The sequence below is a fragment of the Nycticebus coucang genome, chromosome 6 (assembly GCF_027406575.1).
Source record: "Nycticebus coucang isolate mNycCou1 chromosome 6, mNycCou1.pri, whole genome shotgun sequence".
Taxonomy (NCBI): Eukaryota; Metazoa; Chordata; class Mammalia; order Primates; family Lorisidae; genus Nycticebus; species Nycticebus coucang.
The window spans coordinates 124911402-124937125 of NC_069785.1; the positions used below are offsets into that span (position 1 = coordinate 124911402).

General features: G+C 36.6%; 1 protein-coding gene and 1 pseudogene across 6 annotated transcripts in view; one reads left to right on the forward strand and one right to left on the reverse strand.

Moving 5' to 3' along the window:
• Positions 1 to 25724, forward strand: part of ARHGEF12 (Rho guanine nucleotide exchange factor 12) — a 157578-nt gene that overhangs the window by 8206 nt on the left and 123648 nt on the right. The window contains exon 2 of one of the 6 annotated variants that reach the window (XM_053596117.1): positions 12876 to 12955. The exons of the other annotated variants lie outside the window; for them this stretch is intronic. Coding sequence (XP_053452092.1) covers positions 12945 to 12955 — 11 coding nt within the window. The 5' untranslated portion in view covers positions 12876 to 12944. The remainder of the gene's footprint in view (positions 1 to 12875; positions 12956 to 25724) is intronic. 6 annotated transcript variants of the gene reach the window in all.
• On the reverse strand, positions 2083 to 2183 carry LOC128589410 (uncharacterized; annotated as a pseudogene).

Genomic DNA, 25724 nt, shown 5'->3' on the forward strand with positions numbered 1-25724 from the left:
TGTGTTGTTGACTTTGAGTACAAGAAGGAATGCACAGTTCACCTTACTGAAATTAGCATGCACCAGAGCTGCTGATAGATTCAAACCAAAACAGCATCTTTTACTAATTCAAATGGTGAGTCCTGGATTTTGAAATTGTAGTCACCTGATAGACCTGGCTGGCTTCGTAGTGTCTAGGGACAATCAAATCTATGGCCAGTAAAAAATTAGGTTTCCTGTCTTGGGACTGTGAGTAACAGTTCATGGAGAAATTGGATATATATAAGAAAACATGATTTAGTTAATTCTTAAAATTAGTCACTTGTCACTGCATTTTCTTTGCATTATATAGCATGTTATAGTCATTCAAATGTTTCGCTCTGAGACTGTAGTTTTGGTCAAATATTACATATAAATGCTGATTTTTTTAGGTTTATAGACCCAAAAGATCAAAGAAGATTTTCCAAGTCTTTCACGGCTTCAAAATATGTAGATTATTGTATTGTAGGAAAATTAGAGACAGTCAGCATGTGGAAGAAGAATTATGTCAGAAATTGACCATATAATGTAGAAAGTGCTATGTTGTCCAGAATAGTAATAGATCCCCCAAATGCACCTAATACACATAGGAATAGACATATCTTTCCATAGATTTTATGGTGGATTATCTGCCTGTGTTCTAGATACAAGCTGATATATTGTGGTTTGCCCAATACAGTCTCTGTGGTTTACTCAGAGGAAGTGGTTCTTGTGGGTGAAGATCTGATCTTTTCAGAGATTGTTGGTGGCACATGCGCTGTCAGCTGTTTCCTGTTTTATTGGCTGTTTGGGCAAGACCTTCTCAGGACTAGTAATGGTGAAGGGTTACTTAACTATTTTGTAGCAACAGGATGAATAGCTATAATGCTGTCTATCTGCTTCTCAGGTGATATGAGGGTTAAATTAATGCTTACTGAGAGCTTTAAGATCCTAAGATGAAAAGTGCAGACATGTTCCTAATCATTTGCAGGTTATTGCTCTATCAAGATAATTGCTTACTTGAAATAAAAAGATGTTCATAGTAAACTTGATTTCTGTAGCCATTCAAGTGTGTATGTTTTTTCTTTTAAATCACCACAAGGGTCATGGTTAGAATTTTTTCTTTTTTTTCTTCTTTTAATTCTCCTATATAATTTTACTTTGCGTGGGTTAACTTCATGGAGTAGATGCCTTGTCTCTAGTACTCGTTAAGGCTTGTTCACAAAACTTAACACTTAGAGCAAGCTACATACTTAGTAGCATACTTAACTGGCATACTAAAATCAGGAAATTGAGAGAATTTTGTTTTGAGATCAGTAGCTGCACCATCCATATAAAACCCTATGTTTGCTTTGCTGAAAGTGAACAAACTGATAGAATTGCATGTCATAATGCCTCATTTTTTGTTTTATTTTGCTTTGCATTTAGCCTTTGATATTTAAAAAAAATTAACTGAATATTTTGGGGGCAGAGAATTTCTTTAAAGTAAAATTGTGAACTAATATTTGAGTTCCTCAAGGGTAGGAGGATAGTTCTCATTAACTTTTAAGTAATTATTATTGGTTTTATTATATTTTATTCTTTTTTTTAATACTGAAAAGCATAAGAAGAAAAAAAATGGCCCAAATGATCCGCTACCCAAATGTTGCTGCTCAGGTTAAACAAATACAACACATAAGCATAATTCAAATCATATATAATGGTATAAAAAAATCTTACTCCTATTTTACCTCTATCCTTATATACTATTAGTTCTCAAAACTTCTGTCAGAGGTAAACATGGATTATTTTTAAAAATTTATCTTCCAGTGCATTTTTAAAGAATACCAGCCGATAATTTTAATATTCTTTGCATCTATCCCACAGTCAGTATGTGTGTCAGCTCTCCTAGGTTATGCTGTCATAGTAACACCGTCAAATTTCAGTGGCTTATACCACTGGTCCATCTCTTGCTTATGTTACCCTTCATGAATTATGGGGGTTGACGCTGCAGCAGTGCTTCATATGTCTTACTTTGGAACCTTGGCTGGAGGAGCATTTCTTGTCTGATACAGTGCCACTGCTATAGAAGAGAGAGAGAGCAAGAAAACTGCTGTAAACATGTAGAAGCTTTTACATGTCATCCTTGCGCAGAGGCCATGCTAATCTTCTCTGTATCGTTCCAATTTTAGTATATTGTGTATACTAGTATATTTAGTATATTGTGCTCCCTTCAGCAGCACAACATTTAGTAGCTTTTAAAGCTTTCACTTAGTCATGGTGTATAGCACATCAACTCATCTGTCATTGGCCAAAACAAAGTCACACGGTCAAGCTTATTGTCAGTGGGAGAAAGATGTGGCAGAGTAAGTCAAATGATAATAATAAAGGCTGTGTGATCCTCTTAAGGATGCAAAACGGGATTGAATAATTTGGAACAGTAAATATAGTCTGTCACAGAAGGTGCTCAACACATCGTTAAATGGAGTCTGTTACATTTGAGTCTGTGAATTTTTTTTTAATGGAAGATTTAGAACATGTCCAGAATATACATAATGGTATGATGACCCTCTATCTTTCCATCTCTAGCTTCAACAATTATCAATGTATGGACAATCTTGGTTCATCTGTTTTCTTTTCCCACTTCACATCCTCAGTGGATTATCTTGAAACAATTTCTGGGTATCATAATTTTATGCATAAATAGTTCACTAAATATCTTTAAAAGATGAAGTCTGAAAGTGTGATTTTTTTTTATTTTTTTGTAGTAGAGCATAACTGTCTAATAGTTTGAGGTAACAGTACTGGGGACCACAGGTGTCAAGTAGGAGAGGATGTTCATGGTATCTATCTAGAATTTGACAGCTAGAACTTGTTTTGATTTCATTTAGAGTATTTCTGGAGGAGGCTTGGAACAAAATGTTATCTACTTCTCCAACCTCTCCTTTGCTTTATTTCTCTGTGTGTGTCTAAGTGTGTATAGCAGAAGCAGGTAATTAACCTTTGGAAAAAATAACATTGCAACAGATTTGATTTGTAGGAGGTTTCATTTCTCTGTTGGAATGACACCAGTTGAAAGGAATCCCAGCTCTTAATGGCTCCATGTCTTTGGGGAGCTCTTAGTGATGTTATTTACTCTGGAGAAAAACATCAGAATCATTTATAAAAATCTTGTGTTCATGCTATTTGTTGTGCACAAGTTTGTATTATATCTTTACGATGATTTCTAAGCTGTAAAAGTAATGAGTCAAATTTTAGTTTAGAAATCATTAAAGCCACTTTCAGCTGCTCAGATTAGTTCATTTTGAATGCCTGAAAGTCTCCATTTTGACTCAAGATATTACAGATTTTATTAGCGTTCAGTGTAATCAATAAATCTGTCATTTCCATGGCTGGGAGTGTTAGTGTTGTAGATCTAGGGTCATCAGTTTCATAAGATATTCTTTTTGGGGATGGGGGTGTTATATAATAAACAGTGGGGGCTTGGCATCTGTGGCTCAAGCAGCTAAGGCGCCAGCCACATATACCTGAGCTAGCGGGTTCGAATACAGCCCGGGCCCGCCAAACAACAATGACGGCTGCAACCAAAAAATAGCTGGGTGTTGTGGCAGGCGCCTGTAGTCCCAGCTACTTGGGAGGCAGAGGCCAGGAGTTGAAGGTTGCTGTGAGCTGTGGTGCAAAAAAATAATAATAACAGTAAGAAAAAATAATAATAAACAGTGGCAATGGCTGAGTAGTGCGTTGGCTCATGCCTGTAATCCTAGCACTCTGGGAGGCCAAGGAGGGTGGATTCCCTGAGCCCAGGAATTCTGAGACCATCCTGAGCAGCCTCAGTAAGATGGAGACATCCCCCCACCCCAGTCTTTACTAAAAACAGAAATAAAAACAGAAAAACTTTCCCGGTGTTGTGGTGGCTACCTGTAGTCCTAGCTACTCTGGAGGCTGAGGTAAGAGGATCACTTGAGCCCAGGAGTTTGAATTTGTTGTGAGCTGTGAAACCGTGGGACTCTACCCAGGTGACAGAGTAATGCTGTCTGAAAAACAAAACAAATAAACAAAAAAACTTGAGTTTTCCTTGGCATTGAATTGATTCTGACTTTGTTACTTGGGACAGTATAGTCTATTTAAAATCAAAATAAGTATATTTTCACCATTAAGAATAACTTTTTGACTTGCCATGGGTTGTTATTTTCCTATTGTTGTATCATAGTTTAAATATTATTTTTCAGAGGTAATAGTTTGTCAGTACATGTTGAGTATTCCTAACCCAGAAATCAGAAATGCTTCAAAAATTCAAAACTTTTTAGGTGCCAGCATGCACCACAACTAGAAAATTCTGCACATAAGTACTTAACACAAACTTTGTTTCATGAACAAAATTATTTAAAATATTGGGCGGCGCCTGTGGCTCAGTCCGTAGGGCGCCGGCCCCATATACCGAGGGTGGCGGGTTCAAACCCGGCCCCGGCCAAACTGCAACCAAAAAATAAATAAATAAATAAAATAAAATAAAATATTATACAAAATTACCTTTAGGCTAGTGTATAAAGAGTATATGAGACATAAATGAATTTTTCCCCAAGATAATCTCATTATGTATGTGCAGTTACTCCAAAATCTGAAAAAAATCCAAACTTTGAAATGTTTCTTGTTCTAAGCATTTCATTTATTTCTTTTTTTTTTTTTTAGAGACAGAGTCTTACTTTATTGCCCTTGGTAGAGTGCTGTGACGTCACAGCTCACAGTAACCTCCAACTCCTGGGGCTTAGGCGATTTTCTTGCTTCAGCCTCCTGAGTAGCTGGGACTACAGGCGCCCACTACAATGCCTGGCTATTTTTTTTGTTGCAGTTTGGCTGTGGTCAGGTTTGAACCCGCCCCCCTTGGTATGTGGGTATGTGGGGCTGGTGCCCTACTAACTGAGCCACAGGCGCCACCTCTAAGCATTTCAGATAAGGAAGGGCTACTTAACCTGTACCTTTGTCGGGATAATATACTTGTACTTTGGTTGCGTTTTTCTAGTTACTGTATTTGCCCAAAAGCTGTATGTGATTAGAATCCAACCCTCCCCCCCTTTTTTTTTTCAGATAAAGTCTCACTGTATTGCCCTTGGTAGAGTAGCATGGCGTCATAGCTCACAGCAACCTCAAACTCCTTGGCTCTAATGATCCTCTTGTCTCAGCTTTCAGAGTAGCCAGGACTACAGGCTCCCGCCACAATGCCTGGCTAGTTTTTAGAGACAGCAGGGTCTTGCTCTTACTCAGGCTGGTCTTGAACTCCTGACTTCAAGTAATCCACCCTTCTGGCCTCCCAGAGTGCTAGAATTAACAGGCATGAGGCACTGCACCCTGCCCATGATTCGAATTCTTGAGACAGTGTGGTAAATTGGACGTGTTGTTGGATCGTGAACCCGGAAAAAAAAGAGAAGCTTCTTACCATGCAGTTTGTAGCTTAAAAGTATACAAGGACAATTCTGGTTCCAAAAATAGAAATTAAGTCAAATATTATATGGACAAACATTAATAATTATATTGATTTTGATTCCCCTGGTAGATTTTTTTTTTTGAGACTATCTTATGTCAAAGATAAAAGTAAATTGTAAAGGAAAAGATACTTCAGCCTTTTAATTTTGTGTGTATATGGGTGGGTGGGTGCGTGTGGGGTGGGGGGTGGGGCGGAGAGGAACAGTAGAAGGTAACTGAAGGAGGATGATAGAAAAGAGCTGGGTTTTGGTGTGTCAGACTTGTTCTAATACTTAATAGCTGAGAGAGGTTTGGAAAATTTATCTCTCTGAATAGCAGTTTATTTTTCTCTTCTGTAAAAATGGGAATAATAATACATGATTTGCAGAGTTGTTGTGAAGATTAAATGAGAATATATTTAAATACCTAGCTCATAGTAAGAGGGATCAATTAGTTATAGTAATTATTATTGTTTAAACCCAGAAGTTAGCTGCGTTTTTCTAAACTTTTATCTGTGTTTATAAAATGATTTTGAATTTACATGTACTTTCACCTGCTGCTGCAGCTAAGATAGTTTTTTCTTTCCTTTGCTGTGATAATATACCTTAACTTTTGTATTTCAAATTATTGGCTATTTTTAGAATTAAGATGTTTGACTAGATTTGAAAGAGATAGTTCAGACTGTGAACAATAACATCTCTAGTCACAAAATGAGTAAGATATTTATAATTGGCAATAAACTTTTAACCCTTGCCTTTGATCACTCAGAATTTTCCCAGTTCTATATTTATCAACATTAGTTCATTTGTTTATTTATTCAGTAAATATTGAATGCCTGCTTGTGTAGGTCATTGTCTTGGCAGTTATTTTGAGCCCTTGCAATGTGCTGAATTATATGTAAAAATTAAGACATTTACTGGACAGAGCAATGTTTACTGATCAGTATTGAAGGTTAATGTGAGAAGTCATTGTATTTCAGGGAAGTTGTGGTGTGAAATCATAATGATTAAATTGATCTTATTTTCCAAGTTAAAAATCACATATTGTGCTTTTGTTTCCTTTTTCATTTCAGTTAAATTATATTTTAGTGAGTTAGCTAGATTTAAATGGAAAAAACATTTCTGTACGTTGGAAATTAAAGAAGCTTAGATGTCACTTTTAAACAGAGGAAGTCACATTTTGTGGATTAGGTGTTGCTGTGGTCAGTATTTGAAGGAGAGCCTCTCTGCTCATAGTCAGCCTCTCTGAAGGTAGCAGCTGGTTAAGCATATACTTTGTGCATCCCGGGAAAATGTGGTGTAAGTGTGGCGATGATTTGGTAGGGAAGGACTCTGGAAACTATAGTAGTTTGATTAGCAAGATGATAGTGTTTAAATCATGACTTGTTGCTCTAATATTTTAGACTTTGAAAGATGGCAAAATTTGTTGTAGTTGATAATGAGCATTTCGAAAATAGATGCATTTAATTATATAGAGAAACTTGGAGTAGTAGGAAAGGATCTTACGTTTATTGAGCCCATATTAGACATTGGGCACTATCTTTTAAAATCTTCTATGTAAGTTAAATATTATCCCCATCTTATTTGATTTTGCTTTGTTTTATTTTTTGAGACAAGGTCTTGCTGTATCTTCCAGGCTGGAGTGCTTTGGGGAGATTAGGCTCACTGCAGCCTTGAACTCCTATGTTATCCCCATTTTAAAACTGAGATAAATGATGCTCCAAGAGGTTCACTGAGTTACTTAAGCTCACTTAGTTTCAAAACAGCAGGAAGGTTGGAATTACGACTCCAATGCCTTTTCTTTGTTGTTCAGGGAACTCCTGGTCTCAGACATGCCTGCATTGATTGGGCTCATCAACCTCATCTAGATTAGTCAGTTGATATTTTCAATCAATTGGATGAAAGCTGGAAAGTGGATTTTGTCATCAGCAACACTGTTGAAGTGGTTGTCTTTGCATTATAATTTTGTATCTTATTCTTTCTACTCTTAATCTCCTGTTTACCTATTTCCTTTTCCAGATTTTTTAGGAGGGATTTTTGTCACATTTCCTGTAAAGCCTTGACTACTTTATGTTTAGGTTTGTTATTCATTACTTTAAATATATGCACATTGTAAATGTGATGTCTCATCTGTGTTGCCTATAGATCATTTTCTATCTTAATTATTTTAAAGTTTTTTTTAAGAAGTGTAAAGCATATCTAAGTTATATATTCTCTGGTACTGTAAGAGCACAGTGCAGTAAGAAGTGACTTCTCAAAATTGTTACACTGAACCTGTAAGGGGAGAAAAGGGCAGCAAATGCGTACTAGGCAACCAGTCAAGTATAAATGATGTAAGTAAACGGGGTTACAGTTTTTTCTTTCTTTTTTTTTTTTTTTTATTAAATCATAGCTGTCTACATTAATGTAATCATGGGGCACCATACACTGGTTTTATAGACCGTTTGACACATTTTCATCACATTGGTTAACATAGCCTTCCTGGCATTTTCTTAGTTATTGTGTTAAGACATTTGCATTCTACATTTACTAAGTTTCACACGTACCCTTGTAAGATGCACCGCAGGTGTAATCCCACTCATCACCCTCCCTCTTCCGCCCATCCTCCTCTTCCCTTCCCTCCCTCTCTCCCTTCCCCATATTCTTGGGTTATAACTGGGTTATAGCTTTCATGCAAAAGCCATAAATTAGTTTCATAGTAGAGCTGAGGATATTGGATACTTTTTCTTCCATTCTTGAGATACTTTACTAAGAAGAATATGTTCCAGCTCCATCCATATAAACATGAAAGAGGTAAAGTCTCCATCTTTCTTTAAGGCTGCATAATATTCCATGGTGTACATATACCACAATTTATTAATCCATTCGTGGATCGATGGGCACTTGGGCTTTTTCCATGACTTAGCAATTATGAATTGGGCTGCAATAAACATTCTGGTACAAATATCTTTGTTATAATGTGATTTTTGGTCTTATGGGTATATACCTAGTAGAGGAATTATAGGATTGAATGGCAGATCTATTTTTAGATTGCTAAGTGTTCTCCAAACATCTTTCCAAAAGGAATGTATTACTTTGCATTCCCACCAGCAGTGTAGAAGTGTTCCTTTTCTCCACATTCACGCCAACATCTCTGGTCTTGGGATTTTGTGATATGGGCTAATCTTACTGGAGTTAGATGATATCTCAAAGTAGTTTTGATTTGCATTTCTCTGATTATTAAAGATGATAGCATTTTTTCATATGTCTGTAGGCCATGCGCCTGTCTTCTTCAGAGAAGTTTCTCTTCGAGTCCCTTGCCCAGCCTGCGATGGGACCACTTGTTCTTTTCTTGCTTATACGTTTGAGTTCTCTGTGGATTCTGGTTATTAAACCTTTGTTGGAGACATAACCTGCAAATATCTTCTCCCATTCTGAGGGCTGTTTGCTTGCTTTACTTACTGTGTTCTTGGCTGTGCAGAAGCTTTTTAGTTTGATCAGGTCCCAGTAGTGTATTTTTGAAGCTGCTTCAATTGCCCGGGGGGTCCTCCTCATAAAATACTTGCCCAGACTGATTTCTTCAAGGGTTTTCCCTGCACTCTCTTCTAGTATTTTTATAGTTTCATGTATCAAGTTTAAATCTCTAATCCAGTGAGAGTCTATCTTAATTAATGGTGAAAGGTGTGGGTCCAGTTTCAGTCTTCTACAGGTTGCCACTCAGTTCACCCAGCACCATTTGTTAAATAGGGTATCTTTTCCCCACTGTTTCTTCTTATTAAGAATCTGTGTTTGGTTAAGTGGCAATGGAGATAATATTTTCTTTTGCCTTGTTATAGTAGTGATTTTTCCTTTGTTATCATTCAGTTTATATTTTCTGCCATTTAAAGAAAAAAGCAATAGTCCTACTTATAGCTATAGAATCATCTTTTGAGCAGCACAACATTATTACTTCGAATCATTTCTTCTTCATAAATTATTTTTTCTGGTACCGAAACTCTGTGACACGAGTCTTTCTAGTCTAGTCACTTTTTATGGTGTAACATGGAGAGAACTTTCTTTTTTTTTTTTTGTAGAGACAGAGTCTCACTTTATGGCCCTCGGTAGAGTGCCGTGGCCTCACACAGCTCACAGCAACCTCCAACTCCTGGGCTTAAGCGAGTCTCTTGCCTCAGCCTCCCGAGCAGCTGGGAATACAGGCGCCCGCCACAACGCCCGTCTATTTTTTGGTTGCAGTTTGGCCGGGGCCGGGCTTGAACCCGCCACCCTTGGTATATGGGGGCGGCGCCCTACCGACCGAGAACTTTTTAAAGAGATATTTAGGTGTATATATTTTTTAACCTAACCCTTTTTGGCTATACATTGCTTTGTTACATTGTCTTAGGAACACTAGACCATCTAGAACAGAGAGAGGAAGATAATTGGTTTTAAAAGAGCCCACAAACTCTTTTATTGAGTAAGTACTATTTCTAGGTAGAAAAAGGCTAGAAAACTGTAATTTGAGACTATTACTATGTTTAAGATTTGCAAAGAGGCTGTGTACAAAAGGCAGCGGTCTTTGGTCTTTGAAGCATTCTTATAGATGCAGAGACTTTATAGCCCTTAGGGAGATCTACAGATACCCGCTACCAGAGCTGGGAAGCTGCTTTTTCCCATGCTTACAGCCTCTCTGTGGGGTAAAGGTCTGTGAGTTTTGCATAAATATTTACCATATCTTATTTTAGCTAGTATTGCTTCCTCACACTATAAGCAATGAGACCTTTGCTCGTCCAGCTTGAAAAATTTACTGTTATTGATGTGACTAATCTGGAGAATGTTCTGTCATCTTTGAGGGTTGATGAATTCAAAAAGTTAGATTGGAAAAATATTATGAGAGGATGAACAATTCATAGTCGATGAATAATTTGGTTATTACAGAAATATTTCCCCATATTCATTCTTACATTTTTTAATGAAGTTTTTAGTACACAAGCAGCATAATCACTGTAGTCTTGTCACACCTAACAAATTATGGTCACTTTTATATATTTGTATGATGATAATGGTAGTTTATGTTTGCATTTACTATACTTTTACAACTGTTTCCTCCTTTGGTAACAATAATAACCAGCTTCCACATTTAAAGCAGCATTCTAGGTGCTTTATAGATGTTACATTTAATAGATACAGTAATTGTACAAGGCAGATATTACTCCTGTTTTTACAGATGAGAACAAAAACTTAAATTCAGAGACATTCATTTACTGATTTGGTATTTCCCAGTAATAAAATTTTTGGAACCAGGTTTGAAATCCAGGTCTTTTTCCTCTTGGTTCTTTATATTTGCTAACTGTACCCAATTTTAGATAGTTTTTTTTTTTTTTAAGAAGTGAGAATTCAAACACAAATAGAAAGTATAAAATTCAAATGAGAAGATTCAGCCAAATCTTCAGCCATTATTTATTTAGTTTTAAAAAATATAAATTACAGGAGCAACTTCTGAATTGGGCTCTAGGGAATATCCAGGGCACTTTCATTAGAGTGTGGTATATTGTAAAATGAAAATAATGTGTAACTTCCAGACTTTGATAGTATGATTAAGAAAATTCCATTTAATATGTATTTAAACACATCTAATCTGTTTTATTAGTCAAAAACAGTCCAATAATTGCAGTTTCATCCGATTCAACCTAGAACCAGTCTATCGATGATTTTGTCATTACTTGGAGGATTCTCATTTCAAAATTTTGGGTTTTTCCCCCTGATTTCTACTGCTCCTCCTCATACCCTTTGGCATGTATTCTGTGCTTTCATTATTATCACTAGGCTTCTAACTCTTGTGTCTTACCTCATCTGGATTCTCTAATTTTCCTCAATCTTTTATTTATTTCTGGTTGAGTTCTTTGCTATGCTCTGCAGTTTTCTGACCTGCAGTAGGCGTCTTGGGTTGTTTATGATTTTTCTTTAGAGTAGCCTAGCAAAAGATATTTCAAGAGGTACCTTCTATTTTGACCTTTCTTACCCTTTCTTTACTTGGCAATAGTAACCCAACCGTTAAACTTCCCATTCAAAATTCATTTATTGAATAAAAATAATGTGCTAGGCACTGTAACATTTTATATATATTGTTCTACGTAATCCTCACAATGACCTTGTGAGGGTAAGGGATTCTGCTATATAATCATTTATAGCTAAAGAAACAGGAACTTAAGAAGTTTAAGTAGCCTGCCCAGTGAGTGGTAAAACTTTGGTTCTGGTCTGAATCTGACTTCCCAATCTGCGCGCTTAAACACTATGTTGTACTGGTCGGTAGATACAGTCAGGGGTAGGTACTGTTGCTGCCTTCTAGGAACTTCTGGTTAATAAAGGGAGGGAGACAGTTAAGGTGCAGGGTACAGGGAGGAGAATAATTATTAACTTTTTGGACAGATCAGAAGCAGCTCCATAGAGGAGATACTTTTGAATCTTGAAAGGTAGGATGTAGGTATCAGGCAGATGAGGGATTCAAGAATGTTTCAGGTAAAACGAGCAGTATGAATATGGATATGGAGGTGAAATAGCTCACCTTTTCTAGGAACTGCATGAGTCCAGTGTGACTGCAGTATGGAAGTTGACGATGGGCACAACAATTGGTAAAGTTGGAGTGATGGATGGTACTGGATTATGGAGAGCCTTTTGTGTCATTCTAAGGAGTTTGGATTTTAGCCTCTGTGTTGGTGGGGAACCACTGAAGGCCTTCAGTCAGGGAGATAGTAAGATCAACATTGTGTTATGGAAAGGTCATTAAGGGGCAATGTAAAGAGTAGATTAGTCTTGAGAAGCCATTTCAGGTGCAAAGAGACCAGTAAGGAGACATTTTTCAGTAATCTATCTAGATGAAAAATGATGAAATCCTAAACTGAAGTTGTGACATTTAAAAGAGACAAATAGAATTTTTAAGAAGATACTACGAATGCAGTAGGATGAAGAAGTAGGTGGTGAAAGCATGGGACTTTCTGGCTTGTGTGCTTGGGTGGGTATTGGTTTCATTTGGCAAGAAGGGGAACGTAAAAGGGAGGAGGCAGGGTTTGGTTTTGTTATTTTTGTTTGGTTGATGGATTAGATGGAGAATAGAGAAGAGAACAGATGTAGCAGGGGACAGATTTAGTTTAAGGTACTATATTATCTATTGATGTTTAACTGATTATCCCAAAACAATAAACTTGTACTATCCATTATGATAGCCACCAAGTAAATGTGGTTGTTTAAATTTGAAGTAGTTAAAATTAAAGAAAATCGAAAATTCAGTTCCTCAGTAACACTAACCACAGTTCAGGTGTTCAGTAGCCATGTTTATTCAGTGGTTACTTACTGGCTATTGATCATAAAATGTTTTAATTACTGCAAAAAGTTCTTTTGAACATTTCTGCCAAACATTTATTATTTCATACAATTTATTATGATCAGCTGAGTGGTTTTGATTCAGAGTTTCTCTTAAATTTTCAGTAAAGATGTCTGTTGCTAGAAGCAAAGGCCTCATTCATCTGAAGGCTCAACTTCTGAGGTGACTCATTCATGCTGGACACGTGAGTGTTGGTTGTTAGAGGGAGGCCTTAAGTGCCTCTGTTTGTAGGTGGACCTTTCTACAGGGATGTTTGGGGCAGCTGGCTTTGCCAGAGTGAGTGATTGCAGTCAGAGAGGGAGGTGGAAGCAGTAACAGCTTCTGTGAGATGATCCTCTGAAGTCACACTCCATCATTTCTGAAATACTCTATTGGTTACACAGATCAGCACTATTTATTCACTGTGGGAGGGAACCATACAAGGGCATGAATACTAGGAAGCAAGAGTCATGGGGGTCATTTTGGAGCTTTCCACCACAGATAACTTACAGAATATCTGAGTGCAAATGTCAAATGGGCAACTAGATGTATAGGGTGACGTCTTGGCTACTGCTGTTATTTTTGTGATGGTAGTTGGAGTAATTTGAATAGGTGAGATCAACAAGTGTGAGATTGCATCAGAAAGACAGTTAATAGAGTATCTTGGATCACATGTTTGAAGAGGACAAAGGCTCCTGAGGAGCAATTAGAGAGAAGCAGGAAGAGAACCAGGAGAGTAGATTGTAAAGGAAACATGAAGGTATAAAAGTTAGAAGTAGAATGTAATTAATGTTCCTAAGTAAAGAGTAAAACTTGAGAAATTCATTCTTCCAAAAAGTATTTCTTGAATACCTATGGTGGAAACCAGAGAATGATTGATAGATGAGTAAGACAGTCTCTAATAACATAACACAGCCTGTTTGGAAAAGTTTCTTTAAAGAAAGTAATATCATAATGTAGAGCCTCTTTAAAGTATAGGAAGGAATTGAGTTGGGTATTTTGGGGGGGCGTGTGTGTGTCCAATTAGTATAGATATTAAAATGGACATTTTAGGCTATGTTACATGGAGGATATTGCTAGGTCATGCAGTTTGTGATGAGTACAAGTGGTGAAAAAAGAGGCTGAAAGTTCAGTTAGAGTGGTGTTGAATGCTTGTTGAGGAACTTGCCTTTATCATATAGGCTGCTTTCTGAATACTACCTTAAGGATTTGCCATACTCTTATAACCCCTGAACTATCAGTTACTTAACGTTTTTTTTTTTTTTTAATTTTTCTTTTCCTTTTTTTTTTTTGAGACAGGGTTCCAAACTTTGTTGCCCTTGGTAGAGTGCTGTAGCATCATAGCTCACAGCAACCTCAAACTCCTGGGCTCAAGTGATCGTTTTGTCTCAAGCCTCCCGGGATTACAGGCACCTGCCAGAACATCTGGCTATTTTTTTTTAGAGACTGAGTTCTTCTTGCTTAGGCTGGTCTCCAACTCCTGAGCTCAAGCAATCCACCTTCTTCAGCCTCCCAGAGTGCTAGAATTACAGGTGTGAGCCACCATATTTGGCCCTACTTAATGTTTTTCTTTAACTAACATTACTTTTTAATTTCCAAAGGAAACTTCATTCACATGAATAGAAAACCAGTAATTTTTGCCACATATAGAAGCAACAGAAAAAAAATACGAACTATTGTTAATATTATTTTTATTGTTTGGGGTTCATTGAGGGTACAAAGAATTAGGTTATACTGATTACATTTGTTAGGTAAAGTTCCTCTTATAATTGTGCCCCACCCACCCCCAGAGGTGAGCTATCCACCGTAATCCCTCCTCTTCTCTCCATCCCTCGTTCCCCTGCCTCCTACCTTGAATTGATCTGAGTTTTTCTTCCATGTGGGTATATATTGGATGCTTTACTGGCTTCGTTATTAGAACTGAATACATTGGATTCTTGCTTCTCCATTCTTATGGTACTTTACTAAGAATGTGAACTAGCAATCCAGTGAACTGTTACTGAATTTAGAAAAAGCGTGAAATAGTCTGAGGCGGGTGTATTGCCTGAGCTCACAGGTTCAAGACCAGCCTGAGCCAGAGTGAGACCTTTTCTCTATAAATAGCTGGGTGTTGTGGTGGGCGCCTGTAGTCCCAGCTACTTGGGAGGCTGAGGCAAGAGAATTCCTTGAGCCCAAGAGTTTGAGGTTGCTATGAGCTGTGATGCCACGACACTCTACCAAGGGTGACAAAGTGAGACTTTCTCCCCACCCCCCACAAAAACATGAAATAAAACAGTGCATCCTTTGATTTACAGAAATGCCTACCTGAAAATAAGTTCCTCACTAAGAAGACTGCTTTTGTTCAGTTAGCAATTAAGGGGGTTTTGTTTGGGTATTGTTTGATTTATAAGTAAGATATGATTTAAGGTCATTAGCACATTTAAAAATTTTGATATTAACAAGTGCAAAGAATCTTAACTTTCAAGTATCCTGCTTGAGTACTTGAGCATAATACAGTTAATGGTCAGTTTTAGTCTACAAGCAAACACTAATAAAAATTAGTTCTTTTGTTCCAAGAAGCCATCTAAAGTAATCTGTAGAATCTGTTCTTCTGAGGGTGTCAAGTTATTTAATAGACGTCCATGACGTGGAAAAGGGGGTTTCTCATCTACTCTTTGCTGCCATCCACTTTGGGAAAATTCTTGGAAAATCTTGAAATTGTTCAAGCGTGTTTTATAATATTCACAGTATTTCCGTGAGTTTTTATAGGAAGCCTTAGTAGTCCTTTCAGAGAGGACGAAGAATCCAGTTTACCTACATATCCCATAGTTCTAGTTTTTTGTTTGTTTGAGACAGAGTTCTATGACGTCATAGCTTATACCAAACTTAAACTCTTGGTCTTGAGCAATCCTCTTGCCTTAGCCTCCCCAGTAGCGGGGACAACAAGCACCCACCACCATGCCCAGCCTAGTTTTTCTGTTTTTAGTAGAGACAGTCTTACTGTTGCTTTGGCTGTTCTCAAACTCCTGAGCTCAAGCAATCCACCTGCCTCAGCCTCCCAAAGTGCTGGGATTACAGGCGTGAGCTGCTGAGCCCAGCTCACAGTTCTAGTTTCGCAGTTATCTCGTTCACTTTGTTTTGTGCATGGAATACTTAAACTTGTCAAGATAAATTTACGTTGTTCACATGAGCAGATGTATTGTCAAGAAAGGCTTATTTGCAGAGCTTGTCTCAGTCATGCATATGATCCCACAAATTGAAAATTTCTTCCAGAAATATTTGAAATTCTTCCTGTAGCTCAAATGGTTGTATGAAGAGTTTTCCACTCTTTTTGCCAAACTCCAGTAGAACCTCCATAGATGACCACCTCCCTACTTTGACTACGTTCCTAAATTGACCTAATTTTCATAGACTAGACAAGCACTACATGTACGTATCTGTACAGTAGGCCTCATTCCTTAGGCTGACCACCTCTGTATGTTGACCAGTTATAGTCCCTTGGATGGGTCAACTTACAGAGGTTCTATTACTATTATAAGATTTGTTTTTTTTTTTTTTTTTGGGTAGAGTGCTGTGGCATCACAGCTCACAGCAACCTCCAACTCCTGGGCTCAGGTGATTCTCCTGCCTCAGCCTCCCAGGTAGCTGGGACTACAGACACCCACCACAATGCTCGGCTGTCTTTTGCTTGCAGCCGTCATTGTTGTTTGGTGGGCCCAGGCTGGATTCAAACCTGCTAGCTCAGGTGTATGTGGCTGACACCTTAGCTGCTTGAGCCACAGGCGCCAAGCCTGTTATAAGATTTTTAATGAATGTTCAGAGCTAAAATGACTGACAAAAGCCGTGCAGATAATCATGTTAGAAATGCTGCTGAAGTGCCAGGAAAGAGTATCATGCTCCATGTTAAAAGTTGTGAAGTATCTCAAGTTGGTTCAGTACATTGAAGAAGCGATTGCAAGAAGCATGTGATAAAGAGATGGTAGTTGTTTAGGAATTCATGGAGTCCTATAACATTAAGGGAAGCTAAACGTTGTCAGTTCTCAGAGGAAGTGACCAATATGTATTTAGGAAAAAGAAGGGGAGAAGCAATAGTTGAAATCACTTAGCAAACCTCAGTTAAGGCTCAGTGCCTGTAGCTCAGTGGTTAGGGTGCTGGCCACATACACCAGAGCTGGCAGGTTCAAACCCGGCCCGGGCCTGCTAAACAACAATGACAACAACAACAAAAAGATAGCTGGGCGTTGCGGTGGGCCCCTATAGTCCCAGCTACTTGGGAGGTTGAGGCAAGAGAATCACTTGAGCCCAAGAGTTTGAGGTTGCTGTGAGCTGTGATGCCATAGCACTCTACTGAGGGCGACATAGTGAGATGCTGTCTCAGAAAAAAAAGGCATATTATCTGCTTTAGGAGAGTTACTTCAAATTCCTGCCATGCTGTGGGTAATAAAATAATACAGTGAATGCTCTTTATGGAGTTCAAAATGGAGTTCCTTATTTTTCCATAGAAGTATTGACTGATCACCTTTTCTGTACTTGATCCTACCCAAAAGTTCAAGAAACACTGATCACCTTTTTTCTGGTTGTGAACAATAGGTAAAGTAATGTGACCACAATCTGACCTCAAAAACCTGCCTCAAGTTTCTTAATTCTGAATGTGCTCATCTTCTCCCGAAGATCACTTTTTCTAACATAGGTAGCTAAAAATAAGTAGAAAGGAAAATATATTTTATCAGTCATTGATAGACTGTAGCAGAGTAGAGTTGGGTAATGTTAAGCTGAATTGCTGTCCAACATTCTTATTACATCTGATTCTTGTAGTGCTTGCTTACACAAGTAGGGAATCACACAGCATGGGAAGGAAAGAGAAATCTGTGATTCTACTGTTTACATCTCAGAACTGTTGTTGTAAGTGATAGCTTTTAAAGTTTTCTGGTAGCTGGGTATAGTGGCTCACACCTGTAATCCTAGAGGCCGAGGCATTTTGAGCCCAAGAGTTTGAGGTTGCTGTGAGCTGTGTTGCCACGACACTCTACCCAATGTGACAAAATGAGACTGTCTCAGGAAAAAAAAAAAAGTAAAATAAAAACATAAAGTTTTCCTGTAGTTTTTGGAAAAATTTGCTAATAAGAGTTTTTTCAAGAGTTATAAAACAGCTCAAAAATAAATTTTTTTTATATGTTTTTAGCAGTAAATTAAGACCTAAAGTTTCTCATTGTGGAATAGAGAAGAAAGCTTATGTGGAATTTCAGATAGTATTCTTATATTTGAGTAGTCTTTTTATTAAAGGAAATCAGCATTTGTTTATTGCCTGGTACATCCTAAGTACTGGGCTGTGTGCTTACCACATTTAATTTTGACAACATTCCTGTAAAGCAAGTACTTAGTTTAATCATTTGTGAGAACTGAGGTTCAGTGAAGTTCAGTAAGTTGCTCAGGGTCACACAATCCATTTAATGGTTTTTCGAGGGTTTTACTTCAGTCTGACCAGTATTAAAAGCCATTCTTTTCTATATATGCTTGCTTTCCTTTTAGAAAGGTTTTTTTATAAATAAATGTCATCTGGCCCTTAAATTATTTTTGTTTGCCAGGATTTATAATACCAGTCATTCTTACACTGCTGAAAAACAGTTGGTTTTGTCCTTATTGTCTAGCTGTCTCTGTAACAGCATCATCTCATATTTTATGACTAACGACCAAAGTAATGTAGACTAAAATGTTTTATTTTTAATTAAAAACTTATAAATAAATTTCAGAGATAAAGGGGAGCTATTTTAGAGTGGGTGCTTATTGGTAAGTTTCAGAGATTTTAGTTAGTGGATTGGTGCTATAAGTCATTGAAACATTACGTTTATGGGAGGAGGGGAAATAAGGGAAGAGGGGGAGATGTGTGCTCCCACTTAATGGGCACGATGTAGGGGTGTACGGCACACCTTTTGGGTGCAAGACACAACTACGAGAGGGACTCTACCTAATAAATTCAAGTATTGTGACTTTGGTTGTTTGTATCCTCACATTAACCTGAAATAAAAAAAAACAAAATAAAAATTAAAAAAACATTACATTTATCATTTTCTAGAGATTCATTGGAATGATACAGTGTCAACAAAAGTAGTTAATTCTGGGGGTATACAAGAATGTTTTAATTCTAAGGTAATTAATTCTAAATTTAAGAAAAGGGAAAAAACCCCAAAGCTTTGCTTTCTTGGTGGTATTAAACAGAAATTCCAATTTAGCTGCAACATCTAATTTTAAGTTTTCTTTTTTCTCCCATTTTATTTCATTGTGAAATACTGTAAACAGAAGACAACAAAGAAAATACTATAATCTGTGTACTTACTACTTAGCATCATCTTTTTGGGGGAGAAGTGAAGGAATAAAAATTATAGATAAAAGTTGAGGCTTTCCTTAGTACTTTTCCCTGATTTTAATCTCGTCTCTTCCTCTCCAGAAGTTAACGCTGTGGTAAGCTTGATGTTTATTGTTCCCATGAATGTTTTTATACTTTGCCACATAGTTATGCAAATTTAAACATCATGGAATTTTTTACCCATTTTAAACTTTATAAAATTTGAATTCATGTTATATATATTCTAGAACTTATTGATAAAATATTAAAATATCAACAAACATCGCTAATTATAATAAACATTACTAATTATTAATGATAAATATTAATAAAATATATGGTATGAGGTAGGGATTGAGTTTTATCTTTATTTGGATAATTAGTTGTCTTGCTCCATTCATTGTAATTCCATCTTCCCCTGTTGATTTGCTAGTGCCCTCTTCGTCAGGTCTAGTGTTTCCATAATTTGAGTTTGGTTCTGAGCTTTCTGTTCCACTAGTTATTTGACTCTTTCTATACCAGCACCAAACTATGTAGGTTACTTTATTTAACTCTATAAGCATAGTAAGTCCCTTTACCTAGTTTTTCTTCTTCAAAATTTTCATTGCTATTCTTGGTATTTTCTTTTTCCTTATGGATATGTTTCCTCTTTTGTGACAAAGAAACCTAATATTATTAAATTAAAAAAATTATTGTTTACATGGATTTCAAGACAGTATTGGGGACAGTGTCCATAATAGCAGTTTCATAAGTGAAAGAGCAATTTTTTAAGGCTTTTCTGATGACAGTAAAAAACTGAGGGGATAATATAAAGCATCACTCCCTCTGAACTGATTGGGAAAACTAAGTTGATATTACTTAGATAGTTTATGATCTAATTTGTAGGGCACTAACTTGGATTATAACCTAGAGCAATGATGTCGTCAACCTTTTTATGTTAATGAGTATGAACTTTTAAATATTGGATATTTTGGTGAAACCCTTAAGGCCACTAAAACTTTCAGGGGAACATTAGATTAGTAATAGTAACTATAAGTAGTAGTGAAGTGAATACAATAAAATACTATAATAAAAATGCCTTATAGTTGTACATGAATCCACAGTTATCTCTATTTTGCTAGTCACATTTAACACTACAATCTGAGTTTGAGTAGAACTGTTTACTCTCTGATCTGCTCTGTTCTTTTTTTTTTTTTTTTTTGAGGGCCGTGTTTCACTTTGTCACCCTCAGTAAAGCGCTATGACATCATAGCTCACAGCAACCTCTACCTCATGGATGGACTCAGGCAAACATCTTGCCTCAGCCTCAGGAGTAGCTGGGACTACAGGTACCTGCCACAATGCCTGGCTAGTTTTTTTCTATTTTTAATAGAGATGAGGGGTCTGATTTTGTTTAGGCTGGTCTCAAACTCCTGACCTCAGGTGATCTGCCTGCCTCAGCCTCCCAGAGTGCTAGGATTACAGGCGAGGGCCACCCTGCCTGGCCCCTGTTTTCTTTTCTATTCAGGAACCAAGATATTTATGTGTTCTCAGAGATATACCATCTTTAACATCGGCTTGAAATTATTTAATACCTCTGACTTGTAGTTCTTTGTGCTTTACTATGCATAGTGTCATATACTGACTCAGCGTAAGTTCTTTCTGACAGACATTTCTATCAATACCAATGTGTTTTTTGTTTTTTTTTTTTTCTTTGCAGTTTTTGGCTGGGGCTTGGTTTGAACCTACCACCTCTGGCATATGGGGCCTGCGCCCTACTCCATTGAGCCACAGGAATACCGATGTGTTTTTAAGCAGTTTACTTGGCAGGATTCAGGTCTGCTCTCAAACACATCTAGGCAAGTGACCAGTGGAGTATGGGAATCCTTCCTTGGTTAACTTTCTGTATTGAGAGATTTGTTTATGGAATACTGGAGCTTATGTTTTAGATGTAAGATAGGTGCTTGAGTGCTTATCGTAGATGTAAGATACATGCTTTTCCCCACAAAATTTCCCAGTATTTTATAGTGAGCAGGCAGCATTTGCCATCATGTAGGCCTGAGTTCAGATCCTGGTTCTACCATTTGTTAGCTGAGTTACCTTTAAAAAGTTGCATGGCCTAATTTAGCTTTATTCTCAATATGTACTATAATATCTACTTCATGGGAGTTTTTTTTGAGACAAAGTCTCAGTCACCTTGGGGTTGAGTGCTGAGGTGTCATAGCTCACAGCAGCCTGAAACTTGGCTTAAGTGATCCTCTTGCCTTAGTCTTTGGAGTAGCTGGGACTAGAGGAGCCCGCCTGGCTAGTTTTTTTAATATTTGTAGAGATGGGGTCTTGCTCTTGTTTAGGCTGGTCTCAAACTCCTGAGCTCAAGCAACCCACCTGCCTCAGCCTCTCAAGTGCTAGGACTACAGGTGTGAGCCACCTTGCCTGGCCGTAATTCATAGGATTTTGAATGATAGTTTTGGTTATCGAATTGCAGCATATTGGTAATTTTTTTGTTTAAGGACAATCTAGCTGAGGGATCTAGCCCTAGAATTAAAAGTAATGCAGAAAAAAGAAACTATTCAGATTAAACTAGGCTCAAACAAGATTTTTTTCCTGAGAAGTAGTATTTTCTTAAGTATAACAATACTTTAAAATAACTGTTAAAAAAAAATTTTTTTTTTTTTTTTGAGACAAGAGTCTCAAGCTGTCGCACAGGGTAGAGTGATGTGGTGTCACAGCTCACGGCAACCTCAAACTCTTGGGCTTAAGCCATTCTCTTGCCTCACCCTCCCAAGTAGCTGGGACTACAGGTGCCCACCACAACGCCCAGCTATTTTTTTGTTGCAGTTGTCATTATTGCTTTAGCTGGCCTGGGCTGTTTCGAATCCGCCAGCCTCGTGTATGTGGCCCGTGCTCTACCCATTGAGCTATGGGCGCCGCCTAACTATTAAAATTTTAACTGTAAAATTGTAAACATACATAAAAGTTAGAATAGCATAATAAACCTTCAGTTTAGATTACAGGCAGTCCCAGGTTACACATGAGATAGGTTCTGTAGGTTTATTCGTAAGTTGAATTTGTATATTAATTTGAAACAGGCATTTACCTATTACTTGTAATAGCCTCTTTTCATAAGTGCAAGTTGTATGTAAGTTAGATGTTTGTAATTCGGGGACTGCCTGTAATCTTTTTCAACCATAAAAGATGTAAAGTGGCAAGTCCACTCCTCTCTCCCACTGTCTAATCTGATATACCAGAGGTAGCCACTATTAAGTTTCTTTACACAAATGAAATTACCCCATAGAGGTACTGTTTTGTTATTTGAAATTTTCATTTAGCAGTATACTTTTTATATGTTTTATTTCTATGTGATACCTATGCTCTGTGGCTATACAATTGTATAGCTGTATAATAATTTATTTTACAAATAGAATAATCATGGGTGATAGGACTTAGGGGCTTTTCCCTCCATAATTCTCTTCAGTGAGCAACTATTATTTTGATAATGGTGGCGATTAAAAAAATACTTTGAGAAAATAATTACCATATAAAAATTATTTTTAGGGATAACCATAGCTAGATGTCTTTTCTTTATTCTGAGTCTTTATAATTTAGTGGCCTGCATGGTTCTTCCTGCATCCTTCTCCTGTGATCATTTCAGATTGGAACCATTGTTAAATGTAGGAGGGATGCTATGACTTTTAAATATTTTTTTCTCATAAAAAGGAATTTCCTAGCTGGAACGTCTTAAAAATATATCTTACAGTTGCATTGCTGGGAGTATTTTATCCTTAGATAGGGAAGAAACATTTATTCCTTTTGATTTGATGACCTGTAAAGAGTAGGTACTTCTTCGAGATATGGTTGTGTTGCTGTGTATGGCTAAGTATGTGTGTGAACATTACAACACTTGCTAGAAACAGCTTCATTGAGCTACTAAACAGCTCTTGCTGATTTTTCTGCTTGGTTTACAAAGTTAAAGATCAATTTTCTCTTGAATGGATGGCCTTATTTTAGCTAAATATGGTCTTTATGTGTTGTGATAAAGGTGATTTTCCTTTATCATTAGCAACATAGCACAAAGTAACTTCCAATATGTAAAACTGACCTTGTGAATTTTAGTTTAATGATCTCAATTCTCATTTAGATGCAAACTTAAAAAAATGTAATATTTCTTAAATCTTATTTCTTTTTAAATTGTTAAGGATATATATGATAGTTACAGCAAAGAAGATGGTTTTGTAATTAACTGATTACCTTTAGTCATATATATTAAGGATTCAATTCACTAACATAGTTATATTAAATTCACCATACAATATATACATGTTTTAATACTTTGAAATTTCTAAGTATAAAAATTAGAAATTTTTAATTAGAATTAAAAATTCATAAAAACTATGAATTGGACATCAATTCATATAGTTTTAAAGGGTACACTAATAATTTGCTCTTGCCCACCACATCTTTTTCAGATTTGTCAAAGAAAGGAAGGAGATTGCTAATTTCACTTTAGTTTCTCAATCGGGATTAAGAATGAGAAGATAAATGGCCTAAAGAGCTAAAAGAATACCTAATTTAAACTTTAGCATACTTGTAATAACCCTATTTCTGCCCTTCCTCACCTATTGTTAGCCACTATATGTCTCAGATTTTAAGCAAAGTTAGTCTCTTCATCAACTCATTCTACTTTGAAACTTATAGAACAAACACCAAAGAGTGAATTGTTGCTATAATCCATGGGGGTCTTGAGATTGACGTCAAAACAGCAGTACAGCTGTATAAGCAGTGAGAAGAATATTTTTAACATCCTTGTTAGATCATTTTTTTGACCTTTCTTTTTATGCTTTCTTTACTTCCATTAAATAGTTAAAAAGAGCTTTATAATATTTTATCCCAAAGTTGTAATGACAGTTTTAATTTTAATATCCATACAGTTATTTTCTTGATTACTTTTTCCTTTGCAACTTTCCTTTCTGTATAGTGTTCTAAGTTCTTCTGATGAGAAGAGGTTTTGTTTTGTTTGTAAAAAGGGTTTGTTTTTTTGAACAAGGTTAGATTTACAGAAAAATTGAGACACTGGCGAGGAACATATACACCATATTCACTCAAATTCCTCTGTTGTTCTCATGGTACATTTGTCACTGTTAATGAACCAGCATTAACATTAATATTAACTAAACCTGCAGCTTAAACTTAAGTTTTTACCTATTGCTCTTTTTCTGTTCTGGGATACTATCTTATATTTAGTTGTCATATCTCCTTAGACACCTTTTGGCTGTAATAGTTTCTCAGACTTTCCTTGTTTTTGATGGTCTCAACAGTTCAGTGGAGTACTGGCCAGCTTTATTGTAGGATGCTCCTGTATTGGAATTTGATGCTGTTTTTAATGACTAGCATACAGTTACGGGTTGTTGGAAGGAAGATCACAGAGGTAAAGAGCCTTCATCATCTCAAACCAAGGGTACCCAATGTTAATAAGATTTGTGACTGTTGATGATGATCTTATCATCTGGCTGAAGTATTGTTCATTAAGTTTCTCCTTTGTCGAGTATTGAAGTGTTCTTTTGGGAATATCCTAGTGAGGCAAATTGGTCTGGTAATTGCTGGTGCCTTAGTTATTGAATAAGTTATCATAGCGATACTTCTCATTGAAATGTTAAATATTTTTACAAATATGTTCAGAGCTGAGAATTAAATGTTTAAAAAGTTCAGCCTTTCAGATTTTATTTTTGAAATAAAGGTTTATTTTCCTGTGAAATTCTAGATTTTATTTATCTAAAATAACAGGTTAGGTTTTAATTTTTTAAGTAGAAAGTTAAAGAAGCTGGTTGATTTATTAGTTATTTAAATTCTAGACACTTGGACTTACTCCTTTTATCTTTTAAAAAATAAACTTTATTTTATTTGAGATTCAGTTTAAGTATAGTAAAGTTCACCCATTTTAAGTGTGCCTTGATGAATTTGACAAGTGTGTTTACTTTTAACCACAACAACTGCAATTAACATATATAACATTTCCGTCATCCCAAAAGCCCTCTCTTAACACTTTTTTGTTCAGTGCCCTGAAACCACTAACCTGCTTTCTATCACAAAAGTTTTGGGTTTTCTACTTCAAGTAAATGAAATCATGTATAGTGTGTAGTCTTTTTGTGTCTGTCAGCTTTTTCATTAACCTGTTATTTTTGAGATTCATTCAAATTGCTGCATATAGCGGTAGTTTGTTCCTTTTTCTTAATGTAGCATGTATGCCATTGTGTGAATACACGAATTTCTTTATCCATTAACCTGTTGGTGGACATTTGGATTGTTTTTGGTTATTTTGAATACGTCTGGACGTTTACTTATGTGTTTTTGCACAGCATTCATTTTCGTTTCTCTTCAGTAAAAACCGTGAAGTAGGAATGCTAAGTTGTATGGTATGTATGTGATTTACTTTAGAAGAAGTTGCCAAATTATTTTCCAAAGAAGTGGTGTTATTTTACCACTAGCAATGGAATCCTCTAGCAGCGTAGAAGAGTTTCAGTTGCACTACTTCTTTAACACCCTCATAACACTTGGTATTATGAGTCTTTTTAATTTTATTCATTGTAGTGAGAGTGAACGGCATCTCATTGTATTTTTTATTTGCATTTTTTAATGACTAATGATGTTGAGGACTCCTTTTTTTTTTTTTTGAGAC